The sequence below is a fragment of the Diceros bicornis genome, chromosome 26 (genome assembly GCF_020826845.1).
Source record: "Diceros bicornis minor isolate mBicDic1 chromosome 26, mDicBic1.mat.cur, whole genome shotgun sequence".
NCBI lineage: Eukaryota > Metazoa > Chordata > Mammalia > Perissodactyla > Rhinocerotidae > Diceros > Diceros bicornis.
The window spans coordinates 28,512,543-28,539,874 of NC_080765.1; the positions used below are offsets into that span (position 1 = coordinate 28,512,543).

General features: G+C 39.3%; 1 protein-coding gene across 2 annotated transcripts in view; it reads left to right on the plus strand.

The window, feature by feature from the left end:
* USP31 (ubiquitin specific peptidase 31) overlaps positions 1–27,332 on the plus strand; it is a 63,712-nt gene that overhangs the window by 12,656 nt on the left and 23,724 nt on the right. For both annotated transcript variants that reach the window (XM_058569867.1, XM_058569866.1), the window contains exons 2-7: positions 17,057–17,194; positions 18,484–18,572; positions 18,663–18,755; positions 19,354–19,489; positions 21,764–21,908; positions 26,657–26,837. In XM_058569867.1, the coding sequence (XP_058425850.1) occupies positions 17,057–17,194; positions 18,484–18,572; positions 18,663–18,755; positions 19,354–19,489; positions 21,764–21,908; positions 26,657–26,837 (782 nt within the window). The remainder of the gene's footprint in view (positions 1–17,056; positions 17,195–18,483; positions 18,573–18,662; positions 18,756–19,353; positions 19,490–21,763; positions 21,909–26,656; positions 26,838–27,332) is intronic.

Here is a 27,332-nt window from a genome sequence, read left to right on the forward strand (position 1 = left end):
AGGATCAGATAATCCCCGTGTCGTATGACTGTCAAAAGCATAGAAAAATTTCCTCTCAAGGGCAAGAACATTCTGTTGCTTAAACCCGTTCGTGTCTGTCTCCTCCACTCCATTGTAAGTCCCACGAAGGCAGTGAGTCTGTCTTATTCAGCATTGGTTTGTAGGAGGTGCACAATGTGTTGGTTAATCTGAGCTGAAGATGCCACGGGCGAGCACAGCTTGCAGACCAGCCTCAGTTGTAAATGTTACATGTACTGGTGATGGGCCACTTCTGTTGGGGACATGGGTCAGACCTCGCTTGAGGACTGTGATCACTCTTAGACTTGAAGCTTTGAGAAAGGGGGGGAGAAATTGGAAAAGGGGGTGCACATCTCAGTATACAGAATTTTTTGAGCAAGTTGTCTGAAAATGAAATGAGCTGCCTCACATAATAGCATTTTTATCACTTGGCAAGTTTAAGCAGAGTCTTGGGTGATATTGTAAGAGAGAGTCACATACCACATAGTGGATCGGGCTGGGTTCAGTTTATTTCTTTGCTTTTGCTTATCTACTGCTCCTTTCCTCTGACTTTTGAACATATGTAAAATGTATATTTGAAGCAGAGTTGACAGTGTTTGGCAGCTTTATGGGTGTGTGAAGGGTGAATAAGAAGGAGGAGATGGAAATAACTTTGAGATATTGACACAGGGTGTCTTGGGATGGTGCTCCTCAAGACTGGAAGCACAGAACGGAACACAGTTCTGGAGGTGGGTGGATAAGTTCAGTTTAGACAGGTCACATGATATTTGAACATACGAGTCCTAGGAAAACTTTCTTTTTTTTTAAGTTACATGTGTTGAATGTCTATCATATATTAGGCACCATGTGAAGTGAATCGTTTAAGTTTTTGGTGACCCATGTAGAAATGAGCTGATCTGGGGCCGGCCTGGTGGTGTAGCGGTTGGGTGCACACACTCTGCTTTGGCGGCCCGGGGTTCACAGGTTCGGATCCTGGGCGTGCACCGACGCACCGCTTGTCGAGCCATGCTGTGGCGACATCCCATATAAAGTAGAGGAAGGTGGGCATGGATGTTAGCCCAGGGCCAATCTTCCTCAGCAAAAAGAGGAGGATTGGCGTCAGACGTTAGCTCAGGGCTAATCTTCCTCACAAAAAAAAAAAGAAGAAGAGGAAATGAGCTGATCTGGTCTAAACATGGAAATCTATCTTAAATCGATACAGTTGTAGTAATAAGGATGCTTCGATACACATGTAGTAATACAGATGCTTGTCCTGAGTTAGTTGTTTTACGTCTTCCTTTGTGTGGCTGAACGTTTTTAGTTTGACTCTGCCGCTTTTGTTTTGTTATTAGTGTGTGATGTGATGGATTTTTCCTGTCCCCATCTATCCACTTGTCACAATGAGGGGCTACTAAATAGGGCAATGTTCTCTGTTTGTGTAGTTCCCCACAGCTGTTTCCTATAGTAAAGACTCTGGAAAACAATGACCTCATGGTTTCCACAGAAAAACCTTTTATATACAGTAGTGGAAAAGAAATCATTCAAAACTGAGTAATTTAAAGTTCTGCCCTCTGTGGCTTTTTCCTTCAAAAATATTCTTGTTTGCTCTGCTAATTAATTGTGCATTGGCTGTTCCTCAAATGACCTTTTATGTTTAACAAACAACATTTTTGCAGTGGAACACATTGAGATATCTTGTCTTTCATTTGATTGTGATCTTTCTCTATTTAGAAATCATTGTTTTATGCCACAGACTGTGGCAGTTCCTGGAGGAATTGACCAGTCACCGAACATCTGTTGCTTCTTCCCTCCAGTTGTTGAGCTTGGACGGTACCAAACTTGTGTCTACAAACCAACAGTTCATGCTTTAGAAGATTTCATAGGACTGGTCGGGAAATACTATTGTTGCTTCTACTGTAAGGAACCTTTGTAAGGTTATCACCAGCTCAGTAAATTCTTTGACTTTAACTCTTGGTCTTGTAATATTTAAGAGCAGGGCAGAGCTGTCTGATTCTCAGGAGATTTAAGAAACAATAATAATCATAATAATGAAAATACCATTTATTTGTGTGGAGCCAGATCATTTGCAAAGTACATTCATATACAGTTTTTTCATTTAATTTTCACAGCAGCCTTGTGAAAGAGGCATTTTTATTTCATTTTAAGCATTAGGATATTGGGATTCAGTGCTAGTAAGTAGCAGAGCCAGAACTCCAACCTTGTATGGTTTTTATGAGGGTTAAATGAGAAGATGTGAGGGTTTAGTATAGAAACTCTCACATAGAAAGTTTTCCAGAAACGGTAGGTGGTGATAATGGAGGTGCTGATTCAAGTCTGTGGCCACCTGAATACCCTTCCCCATTTCTAAACTCTCTTCCAATTGTCAGTTTTTATTGCTGCCAGATTAATCTTCTTAAAGTTTATCTGTAATTACATTATTTCTCTTTTAAAAAATTGCCTTTATTTTTTCTTTTATTTACAAAATGTGGTATAAATTTCTTAGCTCGGCATTTAACCTTTCCAGAAAAATGAAATAAAACAGGCATACATAAAAGCAGCCCCATTAAAAAAATTGTTAGATTCAATAGACATAAAATTACTGTTAATTTTCTCTGTATGTTTCTAAATGCTTGCTCTCAGCTTCTGTACTTATCTTGTCGTGGACTGGTCACAGAAGTTCACACTCACCTGGCGTCTGTCTGTGGATCGTACCTTGAAGAGCATGACTGTGGAGCTTCCCAGTCTGATTTTGCCTGTTGTATTCCTATAGCTTGAATTAAAATGTTCTTCTGTCCTTGTATTTCCTGTAAGTTGGTAGTTAGATGTACAGGCTTAATGAGATTCAGGGTTTTTTTTTTGTTTTTTTTTGTTTTTTTTACCCCCCTGCCTGCTTTTTGGTAAAACCAGTTTGTGAGTGGTGTTGTAAACTTCCATCAGGAAGCTTATAATGTCTGGTTTTGTCTCTTGTAGTGTTAGCAGTCATCAGTGGTTATTCCTTGATCCATTAGTTCGTTGAGAGTGAAAAAATGGTGCTGTCATATTTTAACATTCCTTCTTAACTTATTAGCTGGAACACTTCTATAGAGACTCTTACCGTCGTCACTTATTTGTTTACCCCAAAGTAAATTTAGAGAAGAAAAGCAAGATAAATACTTGATTTTTTTCCCTTTTTTTTCCAGTTTTCAGACTAATTACTTGATTTCCAAATGGGTGAGTTTTTGTTGTAACTGTATAAACTCATGGATTTAAATGCATATTTGATGTGTTTTGGTCAATTACAGTTATTAACCTTATTAATGCTCGAATTGTCCCATTTTTGGCCATTGGGACAAGTTGGCTACCAAGTCCTTTTGACATGATACTAGTAGTCTGTGATGTCAAACCAGAATGCAGGAAGTTATGTTCCAGGCTCAGCTTATATGTTTCCTGCCTCAGATCTGGAATCAGTCATTTCTTTGAGGAGCCCTGGTTCCTTTTGTTGGCCCGTGGTACTGAGAGACCACTATCTGGGCACTAGAGGTACACGTGGTTTCTCTGTCTTCTAAGTAGACAGAGCTATGAAATGTGTAATTTCTTTTAAAGATGTAATAAATCATGAATTCATATTGATAATTCCATTCAGGATTTCAGAGTTTCAGTTTAACGTCATTGATAGTACATTTGTATTTCCTTCTCCTATGCTGAAAATCCTATTCTTAACATCAGTGTAAATTCTCATTTGCATTATCCCACAGTGCATTCATAAGTCTCATAATAATAATCCTAATACTACCACCAACACTATGAGTATTTGAAAAAGGTTTAAGATTTACTTCTGGTATTTTTTTTTGTCCGTAGGATATGACTTAGTAGAACTCAATAGTCAAATTACTATGTTTTAAAGTCACTTAGAATAGTTCTCAACATGGCTTTGTCACCAACTGGATACATAGTTAGATTTGTTTCTTTTTGTTTTTGATTTTGAAGCGTTGCTTTTTAAAATTAATTTTGTTGCATAATAATGTAAAAAGTAAAATATATGGCCTGAAGTCAAATCTACAAAACAAGATCTATTCAAAGAAATCTCATTTCTGTCTGATTCTTACACCCTACCCTTTTCCCTAAATTTTATGATATTCTTTTATTGTTTTAATATAATCAAATACGTGTGTATTCATATTTTCCCTCTTATTTAGATAAATGGTAGCACACTATACATAATTTTCTCTATCTTGCTTTTGTCCTATAGCTAACATGTGAGTGCTTACCCTATGCCATACACAGTGGATATTTTATTTATTCCTTATGACATTGTAAAGTAGATACACATATTATTATTTGTGTTTTACCAATGAAGGAACAGGCATTTCTACAGACCTTTAATTCCGTGATTCTCTTTATTCCCGATGGTAACTGGTCCTGTCCCTGTGTGCATGTTCATGAGTGAGTGAAGGAGCAGCGAACTAACTTCTGTATCTGCTTCTTTGAGCAATGAGGGGGACAGAGAAAGGCTGTTTTTAAACTGTAGGGAAGGAAATTCAGCCTTTTCTTTGAGGTCCCTAGCTCTCTATTGCTGGAGAAGAAGAATAGTGAAAACCTCTTTCCTGACCAGAGGGGTTCCTAGTAATTATAAAGATACCTTAACTAGGAATGTTCTTTAATCTTACCCTAAAATGAGTCCCTTTTTAACAGGGCAGTGACAACTTGGAAAATCTCCCTCATTTTAGAGGCTTTAATAAACTAGAATAGCTAAAGAAAAGACAAACTCCTTTAAAAGCAACAACTTGTGAGAAATAACTACTAGTTAATGATTTCAGGATTTTAATAGTGACGGGAAGGAAGGAAGGAGAGAGGAGAGTAGCCTCATTCCCCTGCAGGCGGGAGAGAGAGGAGCATTGGCAGCTTTTTATCTTATATGCAGCGGGAGGAAGGGTTAGTTAGGTTGGAGACCTTTGGTCATTACTCTCTGAGGGTCTGTTGTGATGTCAGGCAGCTGGTTAGGCTGTTGTAACTGCCCCCACCTGCTTCCTGGTGATACTCTATTCTCTCTCAGGCTTTAGGCTGTCAGCATCAGAGGACAGTGCTGGGAGGAGGGTGAGGGCAGCCAGGTGCAGGTCTGCTCCTTTTGTTTTGAAAATCTGTGAACCCATGAATTTTGAATTTACTCAGAATCCTGGTGCAGCTGAGATCTTGGGCTGGGCACTGAGCCTCAGTTTCCTTATTTTCCTTTTCATTGCTGTACAGCAATATCAACCTCACAGATGGTGATGTTTAACAGCCATTGGTTCCTTTACACCCGAGTGATGGAAATATTTTAGCAGGAAAAACCAACCAGCCAGCCTGCCCACACACCCACTCGGCCTGCAAGAGCAAGCCTGGGACATAGGAAAGGGACCCTGGTAGGAAGATGTGGAGGATCCTGCAGAAGGCACTGCAGTTAAGTGCTAAAGAGAAACGTGTCCCACCTCAGCATTGCTCTGGGTCTGGCCTTGCAGCTCTAACTGTTCCGTAGCTCACCCTTGATGCGTATGTGCTCTGGGTTTTGACCTCTTGAGTTGTAGACTGTTTTTGCAGGGGTGGTGTTTAAATCTGCAGTGTTATAGTGCTAGATGACTCACTGAGGCCTCCGTCCCCCGAGTCCCCTGAGAGGGTACTTCTCAGTGTGATATGTTCTGTGGCATTGTCTTGCCATTGTACAATCTTTTTGAATCACACAATAATAACCCATTCATCTGGCCTTTTGAGGGAATAAGTCTTCTATGTAAGTTACTTTCCAGGTAATTATTTATTTGAACATTGGTCTTTAAAATTTTAACTTTTTTTTGGTAAATGGCTTGATAGCATATTTTACACACCCACTTTCCCAGGGAGAGAATCCTGGACTACTTTACTCTCTCTCTGGTGATTTAGAGTCTTTGTTATGAGCATCATCCGTTGCACTCTTCTTCTGTAATATGGAGGTTTCTTGGGGCTACTGGGACTCTGTAGGACTTACATATAGTCCTGGATTGCTATATTGTTTGAATTCTCATTTTGCTTTTATAATACTCCCTCTCCCTCCCCACCATCTTCCTTCATGGTCCTTCCTTAGTTTTCTCTTGCTTTATCCTGGGAGCCTATACCTCCTACTTCCTCACTCCTATATTTCGCAGTTTCTAATATGCTTCTAGTTAAGTAACCAGTTGAATAGAATCGGCTCTAAAAAGACTAAATAAACTGAGTTAGGGCCTGGGAGTCTGGCTAAATTAAGAAACTTTAGTGTTTTCCTTTTTGTAGTCAACTGTTTAACTTTTTAATGTAGTATGGCATACATACAGAAAGATGCATACATTATTAGTGTACAGCTTGGTAAATCCTAAATCCTAAAGTGATAATGTATCAACCAGATGGAGAAAGGGGGTGTCTTCAGCACTCCAGAAGCTCCCTCTTTTGCCCCCTCCCAAACTCTACCCCCCCCCTCCTCCCCAAAAGTAATCACTCTCCTGGCTTCTAACACCATTGATTAGTTTTGTCTGCTCTTGAATTTTATTAATGAAATAATAAAGTATATATTCTTTTTAAAAATAGCTTTATTGAGCTGTAATTTACATACCATATAAAGTAATCCACCCATTTAACGTGTACAATTCAATGGTTTTTAGTATATTCACAGAGTTGTGCAACCATCACCACAATCAATTTTAGAACATTTTTATTATCCCCCAAAGAAATCCCACACCCATTAACAGTCACTCTTCATTGCCCCCTGACCTCCTAGCCCTAGGTGTCCACTAATCTACTTTCTGTTTCTGTAGATTTTCCTATTTTGGACATTTCATATAAATGGAATCATACAATGTGTGGTTTTGCATTTAGCTTCTGTCACTTAGCATGATGTTTTCAAGGTTCATCATGTTGTACCATGTATCACACTTCATTCTTTTTTATGGCTGAAAAATATTCCATTATATGAGTATACCATATTTTGTTTCTCTCTTCACCTGTTGATGGACCTTTGGGTTGTTACTACTTTTTGGCTGTTATGAATAATGCTGCTATGAATATTCATGTACAAATTTTTGTGTGGACATATGTTTTCATTTCTCTTGGGTATATACCTAGGAATGGAATTGCTGGGTGGTATGGTAATTCCTTGTTTACTTTTTTGAGCAGCTGCCCAACTGTTTTCCACAGTGGCTGTACCATTTTCCATTCCCACCAGCAGTGTGTGAGGGTTCCAGTTTCTCTGCATCCTTGTCAACACTTGTTATTGTCTGTCTTTTATTGCATACAGCCATCCTAGTGGGTGTGAAGTAGTCTCTCGTTGTAGTTTGATTTACATTAAGTGTAGTATATTCTTTTGTGTTTGGTTTCTTTTGCTAAAATTCATTATGAGATAACATCTATTTTGATAAAAGTAATGTCTAAATTGTTGTGGAAAACTTGGAAAATATGTAAAAGTTGAAAAAGGAAAATTGAAAATGTATAGAAGTTGTTTGGCATATTGCTTTTTGTTTTCCTTTTTTGTGTGTTAGCATAATTTGGATACAACTGTGAATTTGTTTTGCATTATGTGATTTTCGTTTCATGTTGTATTATGAGTAATTTTTGTCACAAAAACTCTTCAGATCATGAAGGTACTATAACCTACTTTTGGATGGTTTCTGGTTTCAATGAACATATTTTTTACATAAATCTTTCACTTTTTGATTATTTCTTTAGGATATATAGAACTGAAATTCCTGGGTCAGTGGTTATCTACTTTGAAGCTTCTTAAATCATATTGTTACTTTATTTTACAGAAGGACTGTGCTGTTAGCAGCGTGTAAGAATGTCTGTCATACCCCACTGTTGCAAAAAAGAAATCTTACGTTGATAAGTGGAAAAATAACATTTTATTGTTTTAATTTGCATTCATCTATTCTTTGAAGTGGGAGTATACCTATATGATAGTAACATTTTGATAATTTAGGGATTTACCCTGTTTTGACTTCACAGACTTCTCTTTGTCTGTTATCTCTGTATTCACGCACTTCTCCGTGTAGCCTTCACATTCCAAGGCAGATAACCAAGGCCTGCACACACTAGAATTGGTCAGGATTAGGGCAGGTCAGACCAGGCCTAGGCTGGGAAGGTTCTAAATTGTACTTTGCTAGGAAACCCTGGAGCCAGGATGAGTTGGAGGCTTGAATCTGTGTGGTGTTTTTTTTCCAGAGGAGGATTTACCTTGAGCTAACATCTGTGCCAGTCTTCCTCTGTTTTGTATGTGGGTTGCTGCCACAGCATGGCTTGATGAGTTGTGTAGGTTGGCGTCTGGATCTGAACCCAAGAACCCGCGCCGCCACAGTGGAGCACGTGGAACTGGAACAACTCGGCCACGGGGCTGGCCCTGTGTTGGTTTTTGCACTCCGATTCTGGTGGTGCGAGTTGAAAGACCTGGTGGAGGCCAGGATTGATTTGGAGACTACACCTGTGTGTGGCTTAGGCGTCAGTCTGGCTTGACCACAGTGTGGAGTGTGGAGAAGAGTGGTACGGCAGGCCCATGACTTGAAAGCATCTTTACCCAGTTAAAATTTATTGGGAATACTCTGGGTTTATGGCAGTATGAATACGTAATTTATAGTGAAACTTGCTGGATCTCTATCTGCTTATGAGTAATGTCTCTTGGTTACTACTGATTGATATTTCAGTTATCAAAATGCAATAACAGAATATTGATTCAGAGCAAGATTATTTCCAGAATATTTTGAATCCCTTTATAAAATTGGCCATTTGGTCAAAAACATTTTAGATCTGTTTATCATCAAATACTGATATATTCAAGTCCAGAGGATGTATACATTGCTTCTTTGTGTGTGTGTGTGTGTGTGTGTGTATCAACACACACACACTGATTACAGAAGAAATATATGTATGTTTGGCCTTGGGGTAGTTCAAGTCTTGACCTCATGCCTTCCCTACTTCTTGGTCTTTCCCACCCTGTTCCACTTCCGGGGATGTGTAGGTTACTTCACTTCCATTCCCAAGAGGAGTGCCACTTAGAACACTGATTGGCCCCTGTGCTGGTGAGTAGGGCATGTGCTGAGTCCATAAGCCAGGCCCATGTTCCTCCTCTGTTTCCCTCCACTTGTCAGGAAGCTGACGCTGCTGTTGTTTTTTTCTCTTCCTAGGGCTAAGCTTTCACCTCCCACCTGGCAAGCCAGAGTGGCCTAAAAAGGCCTCTGGTGGGTGGCTGTAGGCATAAACTCTCTTTTTCTCTCTCTCTCCCTCATTTTTCTTTGATGCTAGCTGCTGTCACTTTTTTCCCCTCATTGGTAAGATCCAAAGATTGGTTTGGGCTTTGGGTTTGGAATTAATATAGGCAGAGGACTTTGGTTTAAGGCTCCCTAGGTCTGTCTAGCAGAGAAGAAAGAAATTCTCAGCGTAGTGCAACCTGACTCTGGGATTTGGGGCCAGCTAGAAATAAGCCTCAGCTAGAAATAAGGTATATTCTTTGATTTGCCAGCCCTGTCTTCTGTGCATAAGATTTGGGTTCCCTGGGCAAAATGCCAGGGTGTGTTATCATAAGATCACCCCTAAGTACCCCTTGGTTATCATTATCAACAAATTCGTTTAAGAAAACGTGGAAAATACAGAAACGTGTAAACAAGAAAAATCACCTAAAACTTGCCACTCTAAGATAATGGCCGTTAGTGTTTTGGGTATATTGAGAATGATAAAAGACAAAAAGGCCTTTAAAAATGTTTTTTTAAAAGTTTGAAGTCATGTGCATAGGTAGTTTTGTATCTTCTTTCCACTTAATTTTGTTATGTATTTATTTATTGATATTTTCTGAAACTTTGAAACATTTGTAGTATTCTGTGGTAGGAATATATAATAATTTCTTAGATATTTAGATGGCCTTTCCAGTTTTGCTGTTTTGACTTTTAGCTGTTGAAGATTATTACACTCCCCGTATGATGACCTTTTAGTTACATCAGGACTGGGTGTTTACTTTTTTGATTGTAAGACAAAATTTACCCTGCTTCCTCCTTAAAAAAAAAAAAGGCTGTATTTTACTGTAGTTAGGAAGGATCTTAGATTGTGTTGGAAAATGACAAGGAGGCCAAAAAGAAGATGCTCTTGAGTTACTTGCTTGGATACATAAACACATTTTGGTGACCCCACCTGACTTTAAACTTGGGGCGGACTAGGCTTGGCCATTAGAGTGTGCTGGGAAGGATGGAGGGGATCAGAACTCATCTGCACCAGCAGAGCGGCTTGAGCAGTATAAGGTGAAGAACACTCCCCTTTACGTTAGGTGATGAGACAGATGCAGTTCTCCACGGCCAGATCCTTGTCTCTCTCTTGCTCTCTCTAGCATCCTGGGACACTAAAGTGAGACACAGTTCTTCACATGCTGCAACTTGATCTTCTGACATAGTCCAAATTCCTCCTTACTAACCTCAAATAATAACATCTCAATTAGATAAACTGCATTTTTGTTTCTGGGCCATATTTCAGTCATAGGAAAAAATGCAAATTACGACAAAACAAACACTGATTAACAGGGATTTATTTAAAAGCAAATAAACTCCCTGAAGCTCAGGCTTGGTGCAGCTGTAGTTTAAACTCTCCAGCACATGTTCTATGTCTGCGTTGAGGACTGACGTTCAGAATGAAGAACCTCAAGCCCTGTATCATCCTGAGTCATGTAAGGGAAAAAATCATTTACTGAAGAAGGATTATGGACAAAAATGTTTTAAGGCTGTTTTTTAACTTTGGACAAGTTACTTCATTTCTCTTGAGCCTGAGTTTTTTCATCTGTAAATAATAATAATGATTCTTTATAGGATAGGAAATTTTACAGGGATTAATTTTATAGGAAATAATATCTATAAATAATTGGTGTAGTGCCTGATACATTATAAGCACTCAAATATTAACTGTTATTATTATTATTACTCTTTGTGTCAAGTGTTGTATTTGCTAGATACTGGGGAAATAATATTGAATAAGACCTTCCTGATTACTGTCTAGTGGTGGAGACGGATATGAGATTATGTCCTGGCGATATGAATAAAATACAGTGTAATAAGTGATATAATAACAGTTATGACAAAAGAACCTCCCATAAGTTTTAATGCTTTTGGAATTGAAACTTCAGAGCTTTTCCACTGTGGCCATGTTCATTCTCAGTCTTAGCTTCACATTAGAAATAGAATCATTAAAAAAAAAAAACACACTTGAAAAAAAATAGCAATGATCAGGCGCTACCATAGACTAATTAAATCAGCATCTTTGGGCTCCTGCCATGACATGGTTTTTATTTTTTAAAAATTTCCCCAGGTGATTGTACTGTGCAGCCAGGGTTGAGGACCAGTGCTTTAGATATTTTCTCCTTTTCTTTCTCGCTGGCGTTTTCCAGGATCATGTAGTACCACAGGGTAATTCCTTTCTTTTTTCTTGGCTTTTGAAACTTACGTAGTAGCAGCTGTGTAGAGTTTGAGAGTTTATAAAATGTTTTTCTGATCTCATTTAAACCTCACAGTAATCTTTTTAAAAAAGTATCGTCTTCCCCCTTATGCAGCAAAGATAGCCAAGGCTCAGAGAAAACACACGTTAAGTAAAAGGTGGTGGAAAGAGGTCTTGACCCCAAATGTTTGGAATCCAGTCTTTCGGTTTCTGTTGGGTTTCTAACAGAAACTTCCAACCATGGTTCAAATACTTGGCGGTCTTCTCTTGCTGCTGTTTTTTCTACCTGTACAACTTTATGATCTGTTGGGAAATCTTTGCTCATTGTTCATCTGGCTGAGCCACTTCTGGTATATTCCTTTTTATATTTCTCCCTTTTGTCCTGGACCTAATGCCCTTGACCGTACTTCCACCCTTAATTATAATTTCTTGAGATGCAGTAACCATTTCTCAGCCCTTTTATTACAGCTTTTTCTTTTAGACTATATATATCTATATATCGATATATCTGTATTTACATATCTATCTTGTCTCTTTCCTAGTCTTTATTTCAGGAATGAGTCTCTGCCACCAAGTCTTTGTGGTACATGTGAGTTTGTTTAATAATATCTAAAGCTAATCTTATAGCTGTGCAAATATCCCTTGCTGTCCAAATCCATTTAGTTCCTGAGTTTGGATCATGTCCCTTGGCTACAAGGGACGCCTGTACTTGAGCTACCCTGTATTAGGCCCTTCTGTCTGTAAGGATCAAGGAGCTCTGTACCAGAAATAACTGAGTTTTCCGTGTGGCCAAACATGAACACATGAACAGGTTGTGCATGGCATTCTCCACTGTGCTCATTGAGTTGTCTTTCCATGCTAGATGGAAGCACCTTTCCTTTTGCCTCCTTCCTTTTCTATCTCTCTTCTCCCACCAGGGTCCCTGCTCCATCCTGCTGAGGAAGGAGAGTGAGGGGGTGCATTTAGCGGATGAGAGTGGAGGGCTTTCCAGGCATAGGGAAAGTGTGTGAGAAAGTCTAGAGGCCTTAGAGTCTCTTTCAAGGGCTGGTTGTTGCCACAGCTGGCTAATACTGAGGGCCTCTCAGCCTAATTTGTGCTGTTATGTGAGAAGACCTCCCCACCAGAGGTGAATATGAGGGGGAAAGAAAGGATGAAGGGCACAGAGAGCCCTATTGGGGGCATGGCTACTTTCTGTACCCTGGTGTGGAGTACTATTGTATGGACACTTTCTCTGTCACTGTTTTTCATGGTCATACGTGTTTTTACAGTATTCATCCGTTTGCACCAATTGCATCCCCTATATTTTAGTTAATTATTCTTCATCAACTTAGTAGGTGTCCAGAAAGTCAGATTCAAAAGATGAAACTTTTCTCAAGGCAGGTGCTTATCATTCTGTTCTTTCCAGCACAGTCCAGAAACCAGATTTCACTTTTAGCTACCGTGTATGAACCCTGCTGCTCACATTTCATCTTTCTCTTAAAATGTCAACACTCTTGTTCTCCAAAGTTCTTCTGTTTCTTACCCAGAATCACTGAAAATAAATTCTCCGTGTCTTCTGGCATAGAATCAAGGAGAGTGGGTGATGATTGGGTTTGATGAGTCTCAGAAAGCTACCTTTTTCCCAAAAGAGTAACCCAGCTCTTGATCGTCATGTTAGACCGATATGGCCATGACCGTTGCCCGTGGGAGGAAGTCATTGCTCTGTCTTCTTCCTGGGTTCAGGTAAAGGGTGGCTTGAACCAGTTACTGTCCTTTCCCTGGAGCCCAGGGTTCTGCTGCTTCTTTACTAGCGCTGTATGGAAAGAAAGACCCTCGTGTCTGATTTTACAGCTCTGGTTGTATAGATTTCATTCTTTTTCTTTTCTGGGCCGTGTTTCCAACCCTTTCTTTTTTTCCTTTCTTTAAGGGGAAAAGTTCTTTTTGTACTGTAGTCCTTAATGTTTTATTTGAAGGGTAAAGAGAAATTTTATGAAACTTGAAAGCCCTACAAATATGTTTTGACTTTTACTTTATTGTTTAGTAACTGGATCTTAAGGATCATCCCAGCTGTGGGGAAAATTGGAGTGATGGTCAAATTTATTTATAATAGGATGTATAGGATTTAAACCAATAGACTTAGTTTAATATTTTTCCAAACACCATGCCCAAATTCTATAAAAGAGACACAGATATGTAAGGTTAACTTTAAGAAGGTTTATATTCTATTTTTCATAGAAGTGACAAATTTAAATAATTTCTCAGATTGTAGTAATGCTTCTATTTACAGATGACATATTCCAATGATAAACAGCTTTAAAACTACAAAAATGCAGGAGGATTAATTTTAGGACTTCAAATAAACTGAGGTTTAATTATAAAAAAAATCATTAAGACAAACCAAAGCAGTGCAGATGTGGCCCAAAACAAAAGCCAGATCACTTGCTGGGACTCTAGGAGAAGAGCTTGGCTGAAGATTTGGGAAGCCAGGCAGAGTGTCCCATCGATGGCCCAGCTCAATTGCTTTGTTTTATAAACCCGGAATCACAGGTTCAGTGCGCTGCCTGAGATAACCAGTGGTTTGTGGCAGAGCCAGGGCTTGAACCCAGGTTTCTTGACTCCCACTATTTTTCTTTCTTCTGTAACACATACTAAGGATGGTTATTAGATTACTCCATGTTCTGTTTTGTCTGGGGAAGAAGTTAAGTAAACAGTGCTTTGGGTTTCTGCAGTGAGAAGTCACCATTGTGAAGGGGGAAAAAGAGGCAGAAAGAGGAGCCTTTGAGTATGTTCAGTGAGGTTTTCTGTAAAATTTCCTTTAGTTTCTGATATAGTGATTTAGGATGGAGTTGACCCAGAGCAGGTTTTGCCCCAGTTACAGAGGGTTGTGGAAGTCCTGTGGCCTGTTTGGGTGTGCCCAACAAAAGTCCTGTTGAGCAGCCTCAGCACGGTGCCTTGTGCATAGCGATTGGTGGATACGTGCTGGATGAGTTGAAGTGGTAGTGGCAGGAAGCATAAACATTTAATGCAGTCTTGATAAAGAATTGAATATCGTCTCCTCCTTGAAATTTGATGGACAATGTGTATTAGATATCTACTTTGACACATAATGAAGGGTTTGATTTCAGCTAATTTGTTTCTTAGGATGCATAAGCTGAGAACTTTTTTTTCCCATCAGCGTATGGCCGCTCTAATTTAACCTTCCAGCTCAGATGTCTTTCCTGAGCACCAGACTTAACCTCACTTGTCACCAGTTACCTGTTTCTCTTCCATCCAGAGGCAGATACATAACTGACAGTGCTGCTAGTGCTGAGTTTTTTATTGATCCATTTTTCTTTAGGAAATCTCCTTTCTTTTGTAGCTCACGTTCTTCCACTGTCCATACCAATGGCTCTGGTTTTGATTCTCCTAACTGAGAACATAACGCGACAAGCCCAACCATTTCAAGATGAAGAAAGATGTCAAGTATATAAAATGCTACAGGGAGATTGAGGAAGGTGAAGACTAAGAAAGGAATTGAATTTGGTGGTTCAAGTGGCATCTGACTTCTGGGAGAAGTTTTGTAGTGTAGTGAAGACTTTCCCCCACATCTGTTCCTCCTCTTGTGTACCTGTTTTGGAGATGGCTTCCAAGTGGTATCCTTCCAGTCACTTGAAACCTTGATTGTTGTGAGGGTCCTTCCTCTCCCTTGCTCACTTTATTCACTTAGTAAGTTTTACCAGTGACACTTCCATGTTCTCTCTCATTTGTGTCCCTTTGATTTTTCCTTCCTAAATTTGAATCTTTGTAAATCAACTTTGTTATCATTCACATCTAATTGACCATCAAGTTATGATGGTTCTTCTTCATAACTGAATTGCAAATGTATCCATTCTTTTCATCTCTATTATCATTATCTTAATTGGAAAATACAACGGACAGTTTTTAGTTCTTTGACCTACTTTATCATTTTTTCAATTTTAACACTATCGAACACTCTCTCCTCTATAACTTTCTTCTCTTGACTCTTGAGACTGTATTCTCCTCATTTTCTTGCCACATCTTTCATGGCTTTTTCTTGGTCTCCTTTGAGGGGCCCCCTAAATATAGTATCCTCTGGATTCTGTCCTCTGGCATGACCTCTCATGATTATGTCTGGGCAATCTCAGCCATACTCTTGATTTCAACTATCACCATCTGCTGATTCCCAGATCTTTGTCCTTAGCCACACTGTTCCATTGTGTCCCAGATCTGTATTTTTCAGTTGTTTACCAGATACTTCACTTGGAGGTTCCACAGAACTTTAAATACAGTGGATTCAAACAGAAACTCGTCACCCTCTTTCCCAGACATCTTCCTTTTTTATTTTGTCTTTTTTTTTTTTTTTTGTGAGGAAGACCAGCCCTGAGCTAACATCCAATGCCAATCCTTCTCTTTTTTGCTGAGGAAGCCTGGCCCTGGGCTAACATCCGTGCCCATCTTCCTCCACTTTATATGGGATGCCGCCACAGCATGGCTTGCCAAGCGGTGCGTCGGTGCGTGCCTGGGATCCGAACCGGTGAACCCCGGGCCGCTGCAGCAGAGCGTGCGCACTTAACCGCTTGTGCCACCGGGCCGGCCCCGTATTTTGTCTTGATGAAGGGTACTACCAGTGACACATCATCCAGATAAGACACCCGGGTGACATTAATGCCGCCTTTTTCATTCTTCACATTCGTTAGGTCACAAATCCTATTGATTCTACTGCCTCAATTCCTAAATCTCTGTCAAATATGTCTTCATCTTGCTGTCCTCACTGCCTTAGCTTAGACCTTCATTATTTCTTGCCTCACCATTTTGTCTCCTAACTGCTCTCCCGTTGTGCAGTTGTCTTTCCTTTTTTCTCCCTACTACCAGATTTAATACTCATAGCTAAAATTTGAGTGCTTATTATATCTCCTTTACATGTGAAATATTTTGCATGCATTCTCACTTAACCATTACACTAAATCGTTATTATCCTTTTACTTTGGAGGAGAGTAGGCCCAAGCCTCCCAAATAGTAAGTGGTGGGCCAGAGATTTGAACCCAGGCTATGTGCTCTGAGCCCATGATCTTAATTAAGCAGTTCACTTAACAACCTTTCACTGGCTACCCCTCTTTCCATACTGTGGTCTTTGGAAGCAAGTCACTATCGCAGCCCATACTCAAGGCGGGGGGTTAAGGTCTACCTCCGGGAGGGGGGATTATTGTCATAAATTATTTAGCATTCTTCTGTAAGGAAGATTTGTCTCTTTCTCCCACTTATTTATTCATTCAATCATTTATGTTAGTGTAGACTTGTTTATTTTATACTTTAGTTTATAATATAATACTATGTTACTTATTTAACCAATTCTCATTTTTAAAATGTTTAAGTTATTACCAATTTTTTGCTGTTATAAAGCCTGATGAGTGAATATCTTCTTAGAAGTCTTAACATGCTGTTTTGATGGTTTTCTTTAGATATATTCCTAAAAGTAGGATTGTTGGGTAGGTACATTTAAAAGTTTTTGGTACATGTTTCTGGGGGTGGGCTTTTTACATTGCTTTCTTTCTGGGAAGTACTCTCTAACACGCTTGAGATCTTACATCCCTCTTTGGGATTATGAATAGTTTTTATCTTTAAAGCTAGGAACTCACAACTATTCATGCTGTTTTATTTACCTGTATAGAGTATTGTGTCGAAGAATGCACTGCAATATCGGGGAAATTCCCAGCATGATGCCCAGGAGTTTCTGCTGTGGCTTTTGGACCGAGTTCACGAAGACCTCAATCATGCTGTGAAGCAGAGTGGGCAGCCTCCTCTGAAGGTGAGGGTACCACCCCACCGGGGCAGTCAGGATCAGTGACAGGGTGCTCAGTGGCCGTTTGGTGAGTGGAGTAAGGGGAGTGTAGGTTCTCCCAGAGCTCCACTGAGGAGTTGTTGCAGTTTGCGTTCAGTTAGTATGGTGAACTTGACTAAGCTCTGGGTGAGTATAAAATTCATGGATACTTAGAGGATTTTCCCCATGTTTACTACTATTTCTTGGCGGTGTAATATACCAGAGACGCTGTCTCCAGGGAGCTTCTAGTCTAGTGAGAGGGGACACATTTGCACGTATGACTAGCTTTAGATAAAATTTAAGTAATTCCGTTTCACTAAACTGTTCTTAAAACACAAGTTTGCTTTCTCTTCCAGTGAGACACATAGCCTGTAGATCACTGGAATGAATATACAATCAAAAGGAAACACATGGATATCTCTGCTGTTACGATTGGATTTGAGTGTAGGAACTGAACCCCTAGAATGTTCTTACTGAGAAACAGTGATTCATTCTCAGTTTTTGTGCATGTAGCCTTAATGTGGGTAAAGTGATTTATGTAATGGAAATAAAGAATTGCCTTCCTTTCACAACTTTTAAAGTTTTTGATAGTTCTGCTCTTTACCTCAAATTTTAAATTTCTGGTTTTGGTAAATTGTTAAATTATTCTGATTCAAGGTCCTTTTGTGCCTGAACACTCTTTACTGTCATATGACTATATGCTTTTGGCTGACTCTCCCATCAACTTGAGACTTACTAAAGGTCAGGCACTGTGTCTTATTTATCTTTGTATCCTAATGGCCTTTACAGTGCTGTCTGTACATGGTAGCAGATGGTCAGTAACTAATTGTTAGGTGGAGGGACATGAAAAAGTTGAGTAAAATATGAAGTAGAGTGATTAGGCATCAAAATGAAGAGCTAATAAGTGCTAGAGAATTTGGACATGGGGGGAATTGGTCCTTTTGAAGTGGTTAGGATTATTTCCTAGAAGAGGTTGGAGGAAGACTTGGAGAGTTGGAGGGAGATTGGAGCATCCTGGGGAAGGAGAACTGCCTGACTGCCTGGATGGGGTGGAGAGACAGGGATAACACGGTCTGTGGGAGTGCCTGTAGGACATGAGTCCATGGGACCCACATCCTGGCAGGTGGTTTCTGGTTCCTTTAGCAGATGCCTTTCACTGAGACATCTGGACCTGACACATAGCTTATAAAGGAAGTCAAGAACATTTGTGACTTTTTCAGGGTCATCTTCAAAAATTGGTACTTCTAATCCATGAAATTGTACTTTCTTTTTTTAAGCCACCATCAGAGACTGATATGATGCCTGAGGGACCATCCTTTCCTGTCTGTAGCACTTTTGTACAAGAACTTTTTCAAGCCCAATACAGGTATGAGTAGACTAAATTTTCCCTTATGTTGTCTCCTTACGTAGTTCTAGGTGATCTTACTGTGAGTGTCTTACATTTTTGTTTTTGAAGATCTTCTTTGACATGTCCTCATTGTCAGAAGCAGAGCAACACTTTTGACCCTTTCCTCTGCATTTCTTTGCCAATTCCTCTACCCCACACAAGGTAAGAACAGATTTAATAAAATTAAGACTTTTTATTCCTATGTGTTTCTTTTCCTCTGTAGGTTCCTATTAGGTCTTCTTACTTATTGAGACAAGTAATGGGATTAGTGATAAATTGAATACAGGCATTTTTAAAACCTTACAGAAACTTGTGAATGCCGGTCTGAGTTTGCAGGGTGAGCAGGTGCATGGGGCAAGCAAGTCTGTTCAGTCGGTCATCCATTGACAGAATGGGGGAGAAGGGGAAAGGTTGTTGAGTGCCTTCTGGATTCTCTAGAGACCTTACATTGCACTTTTAATTAATTGCTTTATTTGAACTGTTTCTCAAAATTTCTAGGAGTTATGCTGTTTTAAAGAAAATATAAAGCACAAACCAAGTATTGATATATTTTTGTTTTATGAAGATTGCCTTTTCCAAAGATCCGTTGATTATTGTTTGATAGTTCTACTTTAGTCCAAATGAAGTTTTTCCATTTGACTTCCAAATAAAGATGTAGGTTAGCTTCGGTTCTGTATTGATTTCACATCAGGTTTGTTTTGCTTCTGTATTTTAGTTGAAATAAGCGACTAATGAGAAGATCTGACTTTGATCTGTACAGGCCTCTCTATGTCACTGTAGTGTATCAAGGGAAATGTTCTCACTGCATGAGGATTGGTGTGGCCGTGCCTCTGTCTGGGACTGTCGCCAGACTTCGGGAAGCAGTGTCTATGGAAACAAAGATCCCCACTGATCAGGTAAGAAGCCTGCTAAGTCCAAGTGCACGTGAGCCACAAAAGTGTTGCTTTCTGTTCTCCTGGAATTTTTTAACAGTTCTCTGCCAAATATAGTTAGATAAAAATGTAAAACCAGTTGTTTTTGTGTTGAGGGAAAAAAAAATCAAGACTCAAAGGAGAAAAGTGTACGCAAAAACTTTTCATGTTTCGTTGTTTATGTATTTTTAAAGGTAAAAACTGTGACTTTACAGCAAGACCTTCTTTTAGCTTTGCTTGTGAAGTATAATTACTTAACCCCTCTTAAATCGTTTTTATGGATGCTTATCCCTGGGATAGAGGGAAGAGCATCCCTCTGGTATCTGAGGGTCAGAGAGGCTTAGAACACTCGACTAGTGGCTCTTGAAAGCCCTTGCCGTTATGGTGATAAGAATGGGCCTCTTCTTGCTGCTACAGTACACGATAGATGTTCAGTTCCGTTTGTTTTCTGATGAAAGATGGATCAGTCTCTTACCTGGTTTAGATAAGAGAAAGGAAGGTGGTGTGCCCCCACCCACCCTTTGAGTAAATTTTTGATAAGTAGTTATGTTTAAATTGACCCAGAATACTTTTAGCCTGTTTGTGACTTGACATATTTTTGCATACATTTTTTACTCAATTCACTATTATGATTTTATTTGGAAAAACATTCCTATTTAGGATTTACTAAGGAGAGATGATTCCAGTGGCTGAACAGCTTTTCTCCAGATAGCTTCTGGAAGCTGCTGTTTAATCACTTAGATAATAAAGGTGTTTTGTTCTTTGGCCTCCTGTGGCCTCGTCTGTGAGGTTACCACAGTAAAACAAATACAACCAGCACTGTTGCCCTCATATAGCAAGTATCTCGTATTTTCATAGGCCAAGTACTGGCACATTGATAAAATGTTCATATTCTTCCTGACTCTGAAGAGCTCGTTGATGCTTCTTCTTTCCTTTAGGATGAGGGGAACAAGAGAAAGAGAGAGAGGCTTAGGTGTATGTCTAAGGCAAATCTGGTTGTATCTTTAAAGCTTCCAGTGCTCTGGCTCTTTTTGCATGTGATTTGAATAAGTGTTATAAGTACAAGTTTGTTTTTGATCTTAACTTGCTGGGGAAAGTAAGTTATACTTGCGTGTTCACCTGCAGAACAACGTGGTCATTAAAATCATTGGACGGAAAAGGTGCTGGGAATATTTGTCTTGGACTATTTGTGGACTATGCCACAGCTCCTTTCACAGTCGTAGTGTGTTTGTGTTAGTAGAGGAGACTTCAGGGGTCCAGTCCAACCCCCTCATTTGAAAGAGGCCCAGAGAAACCCTGTGACTTGTTCAAGGTCACAGGGCTGGTTGGTGGCAGGCCGAGACTGGAACCTCCTCATGCCCGATCCAGTGCTTTTTCACTAACAATGCTGCTGAGCGCGTAAGGAAGGCTCTAAATGTCCCCATTGTTTTTCCCCATCTTTTGTTTTTCTGTTTCATTGTAAAATACTCCACCGTTTCAGAAACATAACTTAGAAAGTGAAAGAATCTTGTACTAAGTATCTTAGAACTAGTGGTTACTAGCTTTAATACTGTGTTGTATATTCATTCCTATTTTTTCCTGTGCATATATTACATTTATTATTTTATAAAAATGGAATCATTTACACACATTGTTCTTTACCTTGCTTCTTATTTACTTAGGAGATCTTTCCATGTTAGTGCAAATATATGTAGCTCATTCTTTGTAATAGCTTTATGATTCCAGTAGGGCTATAATATATTTAACTAGATCCTATTGTTGGACATTTGAGTTGATTTCATTTTTTTTATGATACAAATACCCATGGTTATTTGACATTTTTTTTACCTGAAAAGAAGAAAATGTAATGACGTAGGAGAAGGTCTTGGAGTCAGATCTTGACTCTATCGTTGCCATGAGACTGAAGAGTTGGTATACGCTTAGGCAAGTCACTCCACCTCTCTTTAGTTTCTTCCCCCTGTGAAACAAGGGGTTAGATTTTATAGTCTCCTGGGTCTCTTCTCCAGCAAACTTAGAGGAACTTTGGATTTACTGCCGTAGTATTCTGAAACCAGAGTATATTGTTATACAATTTCAGAGAATATTGTGCTTCCAGGATTGTCTTATTAAAGGCAAGTAACGTGGGCCCTATGAGATGTTTCAGAGCTCTCTCAGATCACTGGAAGTCCTGACGGTCTGGAGAAGTTCATACCAGAATTGGGAGATCAATTCGTGTTGACTTTCTGGTTATCCAACTATTTACATTTTTCCCATTTTTAGATTGTGTTAACAGAAATGTACTATGATGGGTTCCATCGTTCCTTTTGTGACACAGACGACCTGGAAACAGTCCATGAAAGTGACTGCATTTTTGCCTTTGAGACTCCAGAAATATTTAGGCCTGAAGGAATTCTCAGTCAAAGAGGTAAATGAGCATCTGTTTCCAGAATACCACCTGGGTTTGCAGAGTTAACAAAAATCTGCCTTTTTAGATGTCTATTTTATGATGGTGTAATTTTTTTTTAATTGTGGTAAAATATGTATAATGCTTTTTTTTATGATGGTATAAATTTTATGGTAACACATTTCCCTGGAAGAAGGCACTGTTTTAGGCAAAGATATTTCCTTAATTTCTAACCTTTCCTGTCCGAACTTGGGGCAGCCCCTTTCTGAAGCTCAAGACTGACTCTGTCCTCCTTTAAGTGGCCTCTTTGGCATCTTATGACAGCACTCGGGAAGGTATACTATGCCATAGCTTTTTTTGTTTGTTTTTTGCTACCAGCTTTAATGCTTAATTTCTAAATTCTAAAGTCATTGCTGTAGAGTGTTTTCTTGATACTTGCGTTTAAGAAATTTGCATGTAACTCTTCACTGATAGGAAGCAAAAGAGAGTACTGTGGACTGTGCTGATCTTTTCCTGCGGTTTGGGCTGTGATATGGAACTTAGCCTGTCTCTCCACTGTGCTTGGAGGACTTTGGGGCTGTTTCTAATTTTGAGAGTTGCCGGGCAACTTGAACTTTGTTTCCGGCCTTAGTGTTCTTGGTTCTGGGGCTCCTCTTCTTTTTGCTCTACTCCAACATCAGTGTCACCTGGGAGCTGGTCAAAAATGCAAATTCTTGGACCCTACCCCAGACCTACTGAATGAGAAACTCTGGGGGTGGGGACCAGCAGTCTGTTTTTAACAGCTGATTCTGATGCACATTAAAGTTTGAGGACTGCTGCTCTACCCAGCCTTATCAGTATTTGCTACTGCCGTGATTTTTAGAACTAAACTCCTCCACTAGCCCCCACCTTTCTTCTGGTTCCATTCCCTGACTTCCAGCTGTCCACTGGAGTCTCTGCTTGGAAGTCCTGCAGGCATTTACACTCAGCAGTTCTTTCTTAGACTGGTTCCTCCTGCGTTTGCTCTAGAATAATGGAACCACCCTCCTTCTCTTCACCCGAGATGGATCCAGCACTTCTCCCTCAAAATTCACACAGAACTGATCAATCACTGTGCAGTTTTCCTCTTCATCCTGCTGCCACTGACATGGTTCAGACCAGACTCAGCTGGGCTTTTCTAGTAACTTCTTTACTAGTTACCCCTGGGCTTTCTCCTGTTAAGTTATTTCTCCACAGTGCACCAGACCTGTTCTGACATACAGTTCTGATCATGTTACATGCTTATTGATTGACCGGTGGTTCCCCTTTGTGTAAGATTAAATCTAAACTCCTGGAAGAATCCTGGTGCCTCAGGACTTGGTCCTTGCCTTCCTTTCCAGCCTTTCTGCTATATTCCACCTCCTACCCCATGTCGCCTTTCCAAGATCCTCTTTCTTTCTCAAACATGCCATGTGCTTTTACACTTTCCCTACTGTTTGCTCTGCTGAGAATTCACTTCTCCAGCTCCTGTCTCATTAGCTGCTACTTTGTCTCCCCTATGCACACCTCCACCCAATCTCCCATCCCACCCGGTCCTAAGCAACCACTAGTCAACTTTCTGCCTGTATGGATGTCCCTAGTCTAGACTTTCATGTGGATGGACTCATATCATATGTGGCCTTTTGTCACTGACTTCATCCACATTGTAGCATGTATCAGTCCTTCATTCCTTTTTATGGCTGAATATTATTCCATTATATGTATATACTGCATTTTGTTTATTCATCTACTGATGGACATTTGGGTTGTTTCCACCTTTTGGCTATTGTGAAATAGTGCTGCTATGGCAAGTATTTGTTTGAATACCTGTTTTCAGTTCTTTTGGGGTATATACATAGGAATGGAAATGCTGGGTCATATGATAATTCTGTGTTTAACTTTCTGAGGAATTGCCAAACTGGTTTCCACAGCACCTATATCATTTTTCATTCCTACCAACAATATATGAGGGTTACAATTTCTGCACATTCTTGGCCAACATTTGTTATTTTCCATTTTTTTGATTATAGCCATCCTAGTGGGTGTGAAATTATATGTCATTGTGGTTTTTATTTGCATTTCCGTAATGATAAATGATATTGATCATCTTTTCATGTGGTCGTTGGCCATTTGTATATTCTCTTTAGAGAAATATCTATTCAAGTCCTTTTTCCAACCATTTTAAAATTGGGTTGTTTGCCTTTTGGTGTTGAGTTGTAAGAGTTCTTTATATATGCTAGATACTAGACCTTTATCAAATACATGACTTGCAAATATTTTCTCCCATTCTCTGGGTTATCTTTTTCACTTTCTTGATAGTGTCTTTTGATGCACAAAAGTTCTTAATTTTGATGAAGTCTGATTTATCTCCTTTTCTTTTGTTGCTTATGCTTTTGGTGTCATATCTAAGAATCTGTTGCCAAATCCAAGGCCATGAAGATTTACCCTTATGTTTTCTTCCAGAAGTTGTTTTTTTTTTTTTTTTTAATCATTGTAGGTCTTACATTTAGGTCTTTGATCCATTTTGAATTAGTTTTTGTATGTGGTGTGGTGTAGGGGTCCAACTCCATTCTTCTGCATGTAAATATTCAGTAGTCTCAGCACCATTTGTTGCAGAGACTGTTCTTTCCTCATTGAATGTCTCGGTGCCCTTGTTGAAAGTCCTTATTTTAGCTTCCCTTTTCCTTCACCTCCAACTTCCAGAGATCTCTGGTGCCTCTAGTTTCTGAACCTTTTGGTAATTCTGCATAATGGATTGGTTAGCTTTTTCCGCTGCCAGCTTAGGATTCAATTTTCTGTGGTCTGCTCATATTAGCATTATTTTCTAGACAATCTTGTTCTTTCACTTTTCATTCTTCTTTGACCTAGGAGCTTTTTTGTTTGTTTTCCAGTTGTTGTGTATTCATGCACGTGCTTTTGTTTGTTTAAATTGTTTTCTAATTTTAATTGCATTACAGTCAAAGATACCCAATCATCCCCTTATCCAGACAGCCTTTCCTCACTTACCCCACCCTAGGCTGGCTGACTGACTCCTGCTCTTCTGTGCTGTAATCGTAGCTTCTGCTAATCTGTGACTCTAACATGCTGTGTGGAAATGATATGTTTTCTCCTCTGTCCTTCCACCACACTGTGAAATTCTCTGCAGTTGGGACTATGTTTTGCTTCATCTTTCTGTACCCATCAGTTCAGTATAGTTCCTGATGTACAACAAGAGCTCAATGTGTTCAACTGAAAATTTCCCAGTATCTCCCTTTGCACCCCAGTTGCCAAGGGTTAACACTAAATTTCTATTTATAAGTGAATTTGGTGAAGTCCAAGGTTATCACCAGATAGTGCTTTTGTTGGAAGAATATACCCACTTATTGAGTATGTGTTAGCCTCTGTTCTAGAGCCTTATAAATCTTTTGTTCAATACATATGCAACTACTACGGTGCCCACTTCACAAATGAAGGAACTGAGACTTGGAGATGCTAAGTAACCGCCTGGGTCACCCAGCTGGTAGTAAAGGGCCTACACTTTGAATGCAGAGCTTGATTTCTGTGGCATCTCCTCAGCTCATTAGGGATCCTGATCACTTTTAGCACGGTCTTCCCAGTCTTACTTCTGCCAGGAACCTGGGAAATGAGGTTATTCGTTGTCTCGAATTCAGACTTCTGTTATTTTTATGTTCTCATACCAAAGTTTCAAATGGTCATAAAGTGAAATCTGCTCTTCCTCTTGTGATTTATTTGTGGTGTTTAAGCTTCAAAAGTTTGCTTCCCTCTAAGAGCTTGATGAAGATTCAGTTTTTCCTTATTTCTAGTTTCTGTGTTCTTTCTTTAAACTCTAATTCATTTGGAATTTATTCTGGTATTAACTACATAGTCGTCATTTTAAATTGTTGTACTGATGTACCTTAATAGGTTCAGCAAGTCTCGTATTGCTTGCTCGATGTTTAGGTTATTGCCAGAATTCTGCTATGAATACTTTTGTGTAAACCACTTTTTATTTTATTCTCCTTCTGGTGGTGTTATTGTTTTCCTGTGTGTGTGTGTGGTGGTGGTAGAGGGCTTCCTTCTATTCTCCAGTTGCAGTATCATTTCCTTATTGAGTTCCTCCTAAGTGCAGGGTGTTGCGCTAGGTGCTGAATTGCTGAGTACCTCTGATTGACAGATAGCTCTGCCTTGGGGCATTTCTAAAGACCTGGTTTTCAGCAACCAGAACTGTGTCTGTGAAACATATTTTTGTTCACTTTAATGTAGGTTGATCCAGTCTAGTGGATTATATTAAAGTTGACATGGTCTATAATGGCTGTGGGTTTAGTAATTGTAGTTTATCTTTTGTTTCTTATAAGTCTGGCTCTTTAATTAGGGAGAAGAAACTGCTCATAGAATATTGAAAATCATTCCACATCTACTAGTCTTTATTTTTTATTAAAAAAAATTTATTTGCTTGTTAGTTGCATGGTTTCCCTTTAAATTTGTCTTGGTGGATTCTCTCAGCAAACTTGCCTTTCGCACACTGTATCTAATATTCATTGAAGTGAAGAGTTTTAATTTCCAGTTTTTAAGATAGGTAAGGCTTGTTTAGATGGAAAAATGGATGCTAAGGAAATTATCTTAATGGCTAGGTGAATAATCTCTAAGTAGATCATTTATTCCTTTTTTTATGTTGCAGTTTAAATTACATAATGAAAACTTCTTAATTTACCCTTTGGGTAAATATCTTTGTAATGAATGAATGGAAGGAATTTTGAAGAGATAAAATAAGTTGTTTTTTAATTCTATTTCAGGAATCCACTTAAACAGCAATCTGAATCACTTGAAATTTGGCTTGGATCATTGTAGACTGTCTTCTCCTACACACTCAGCAGCAAAGCTAGGGAAAGCAGACTTGCCCCCCACAAGAGCAGGAAGCGACAAGATTGTTCTGTTAGTGTGTAACCGAGCCTGCACTGGGCAGCAAGGGAAAAGGTAAAAACAGACTTATTTTCCAATAAGTACTGAGACTGTAAAACTCTAATACTTTCAAACATTTTTAAAAGTAGGGATGAAAAATCCTTACTTTTAGTAGTTAATCTTTGATTCTGATATTTAGAAGGAATATGTGTATAAGTTGACCTGATTGGAGAGGTTGGGAGGGGGAGAATATAAAATTAGAATGAAAGAATCTGAGTTAGAAAGGCTCTTCAAGCTCATCTAGTTTTTAAAGGCTCATTTCATATGTTTATTTTCAGCTCAGGCTCCTCTTGGGACTCTAGACCTATAGACCTATATCCAGCTACTTTCTTAACAGCCTTTTTTTTTTTTTTAATTCTTAATATATCTGCTTGGATGGTATGTGCACCTCCATCTTATGTCCCTAAGTGCACTCATTATCTCTCCCTATAAACCTGGCCCTCCGGTATTTCCTGTCTCAGCAGATGGCACCACTGTTCATTCAGCTGCTTATGTCAGAAATTTGGGAGT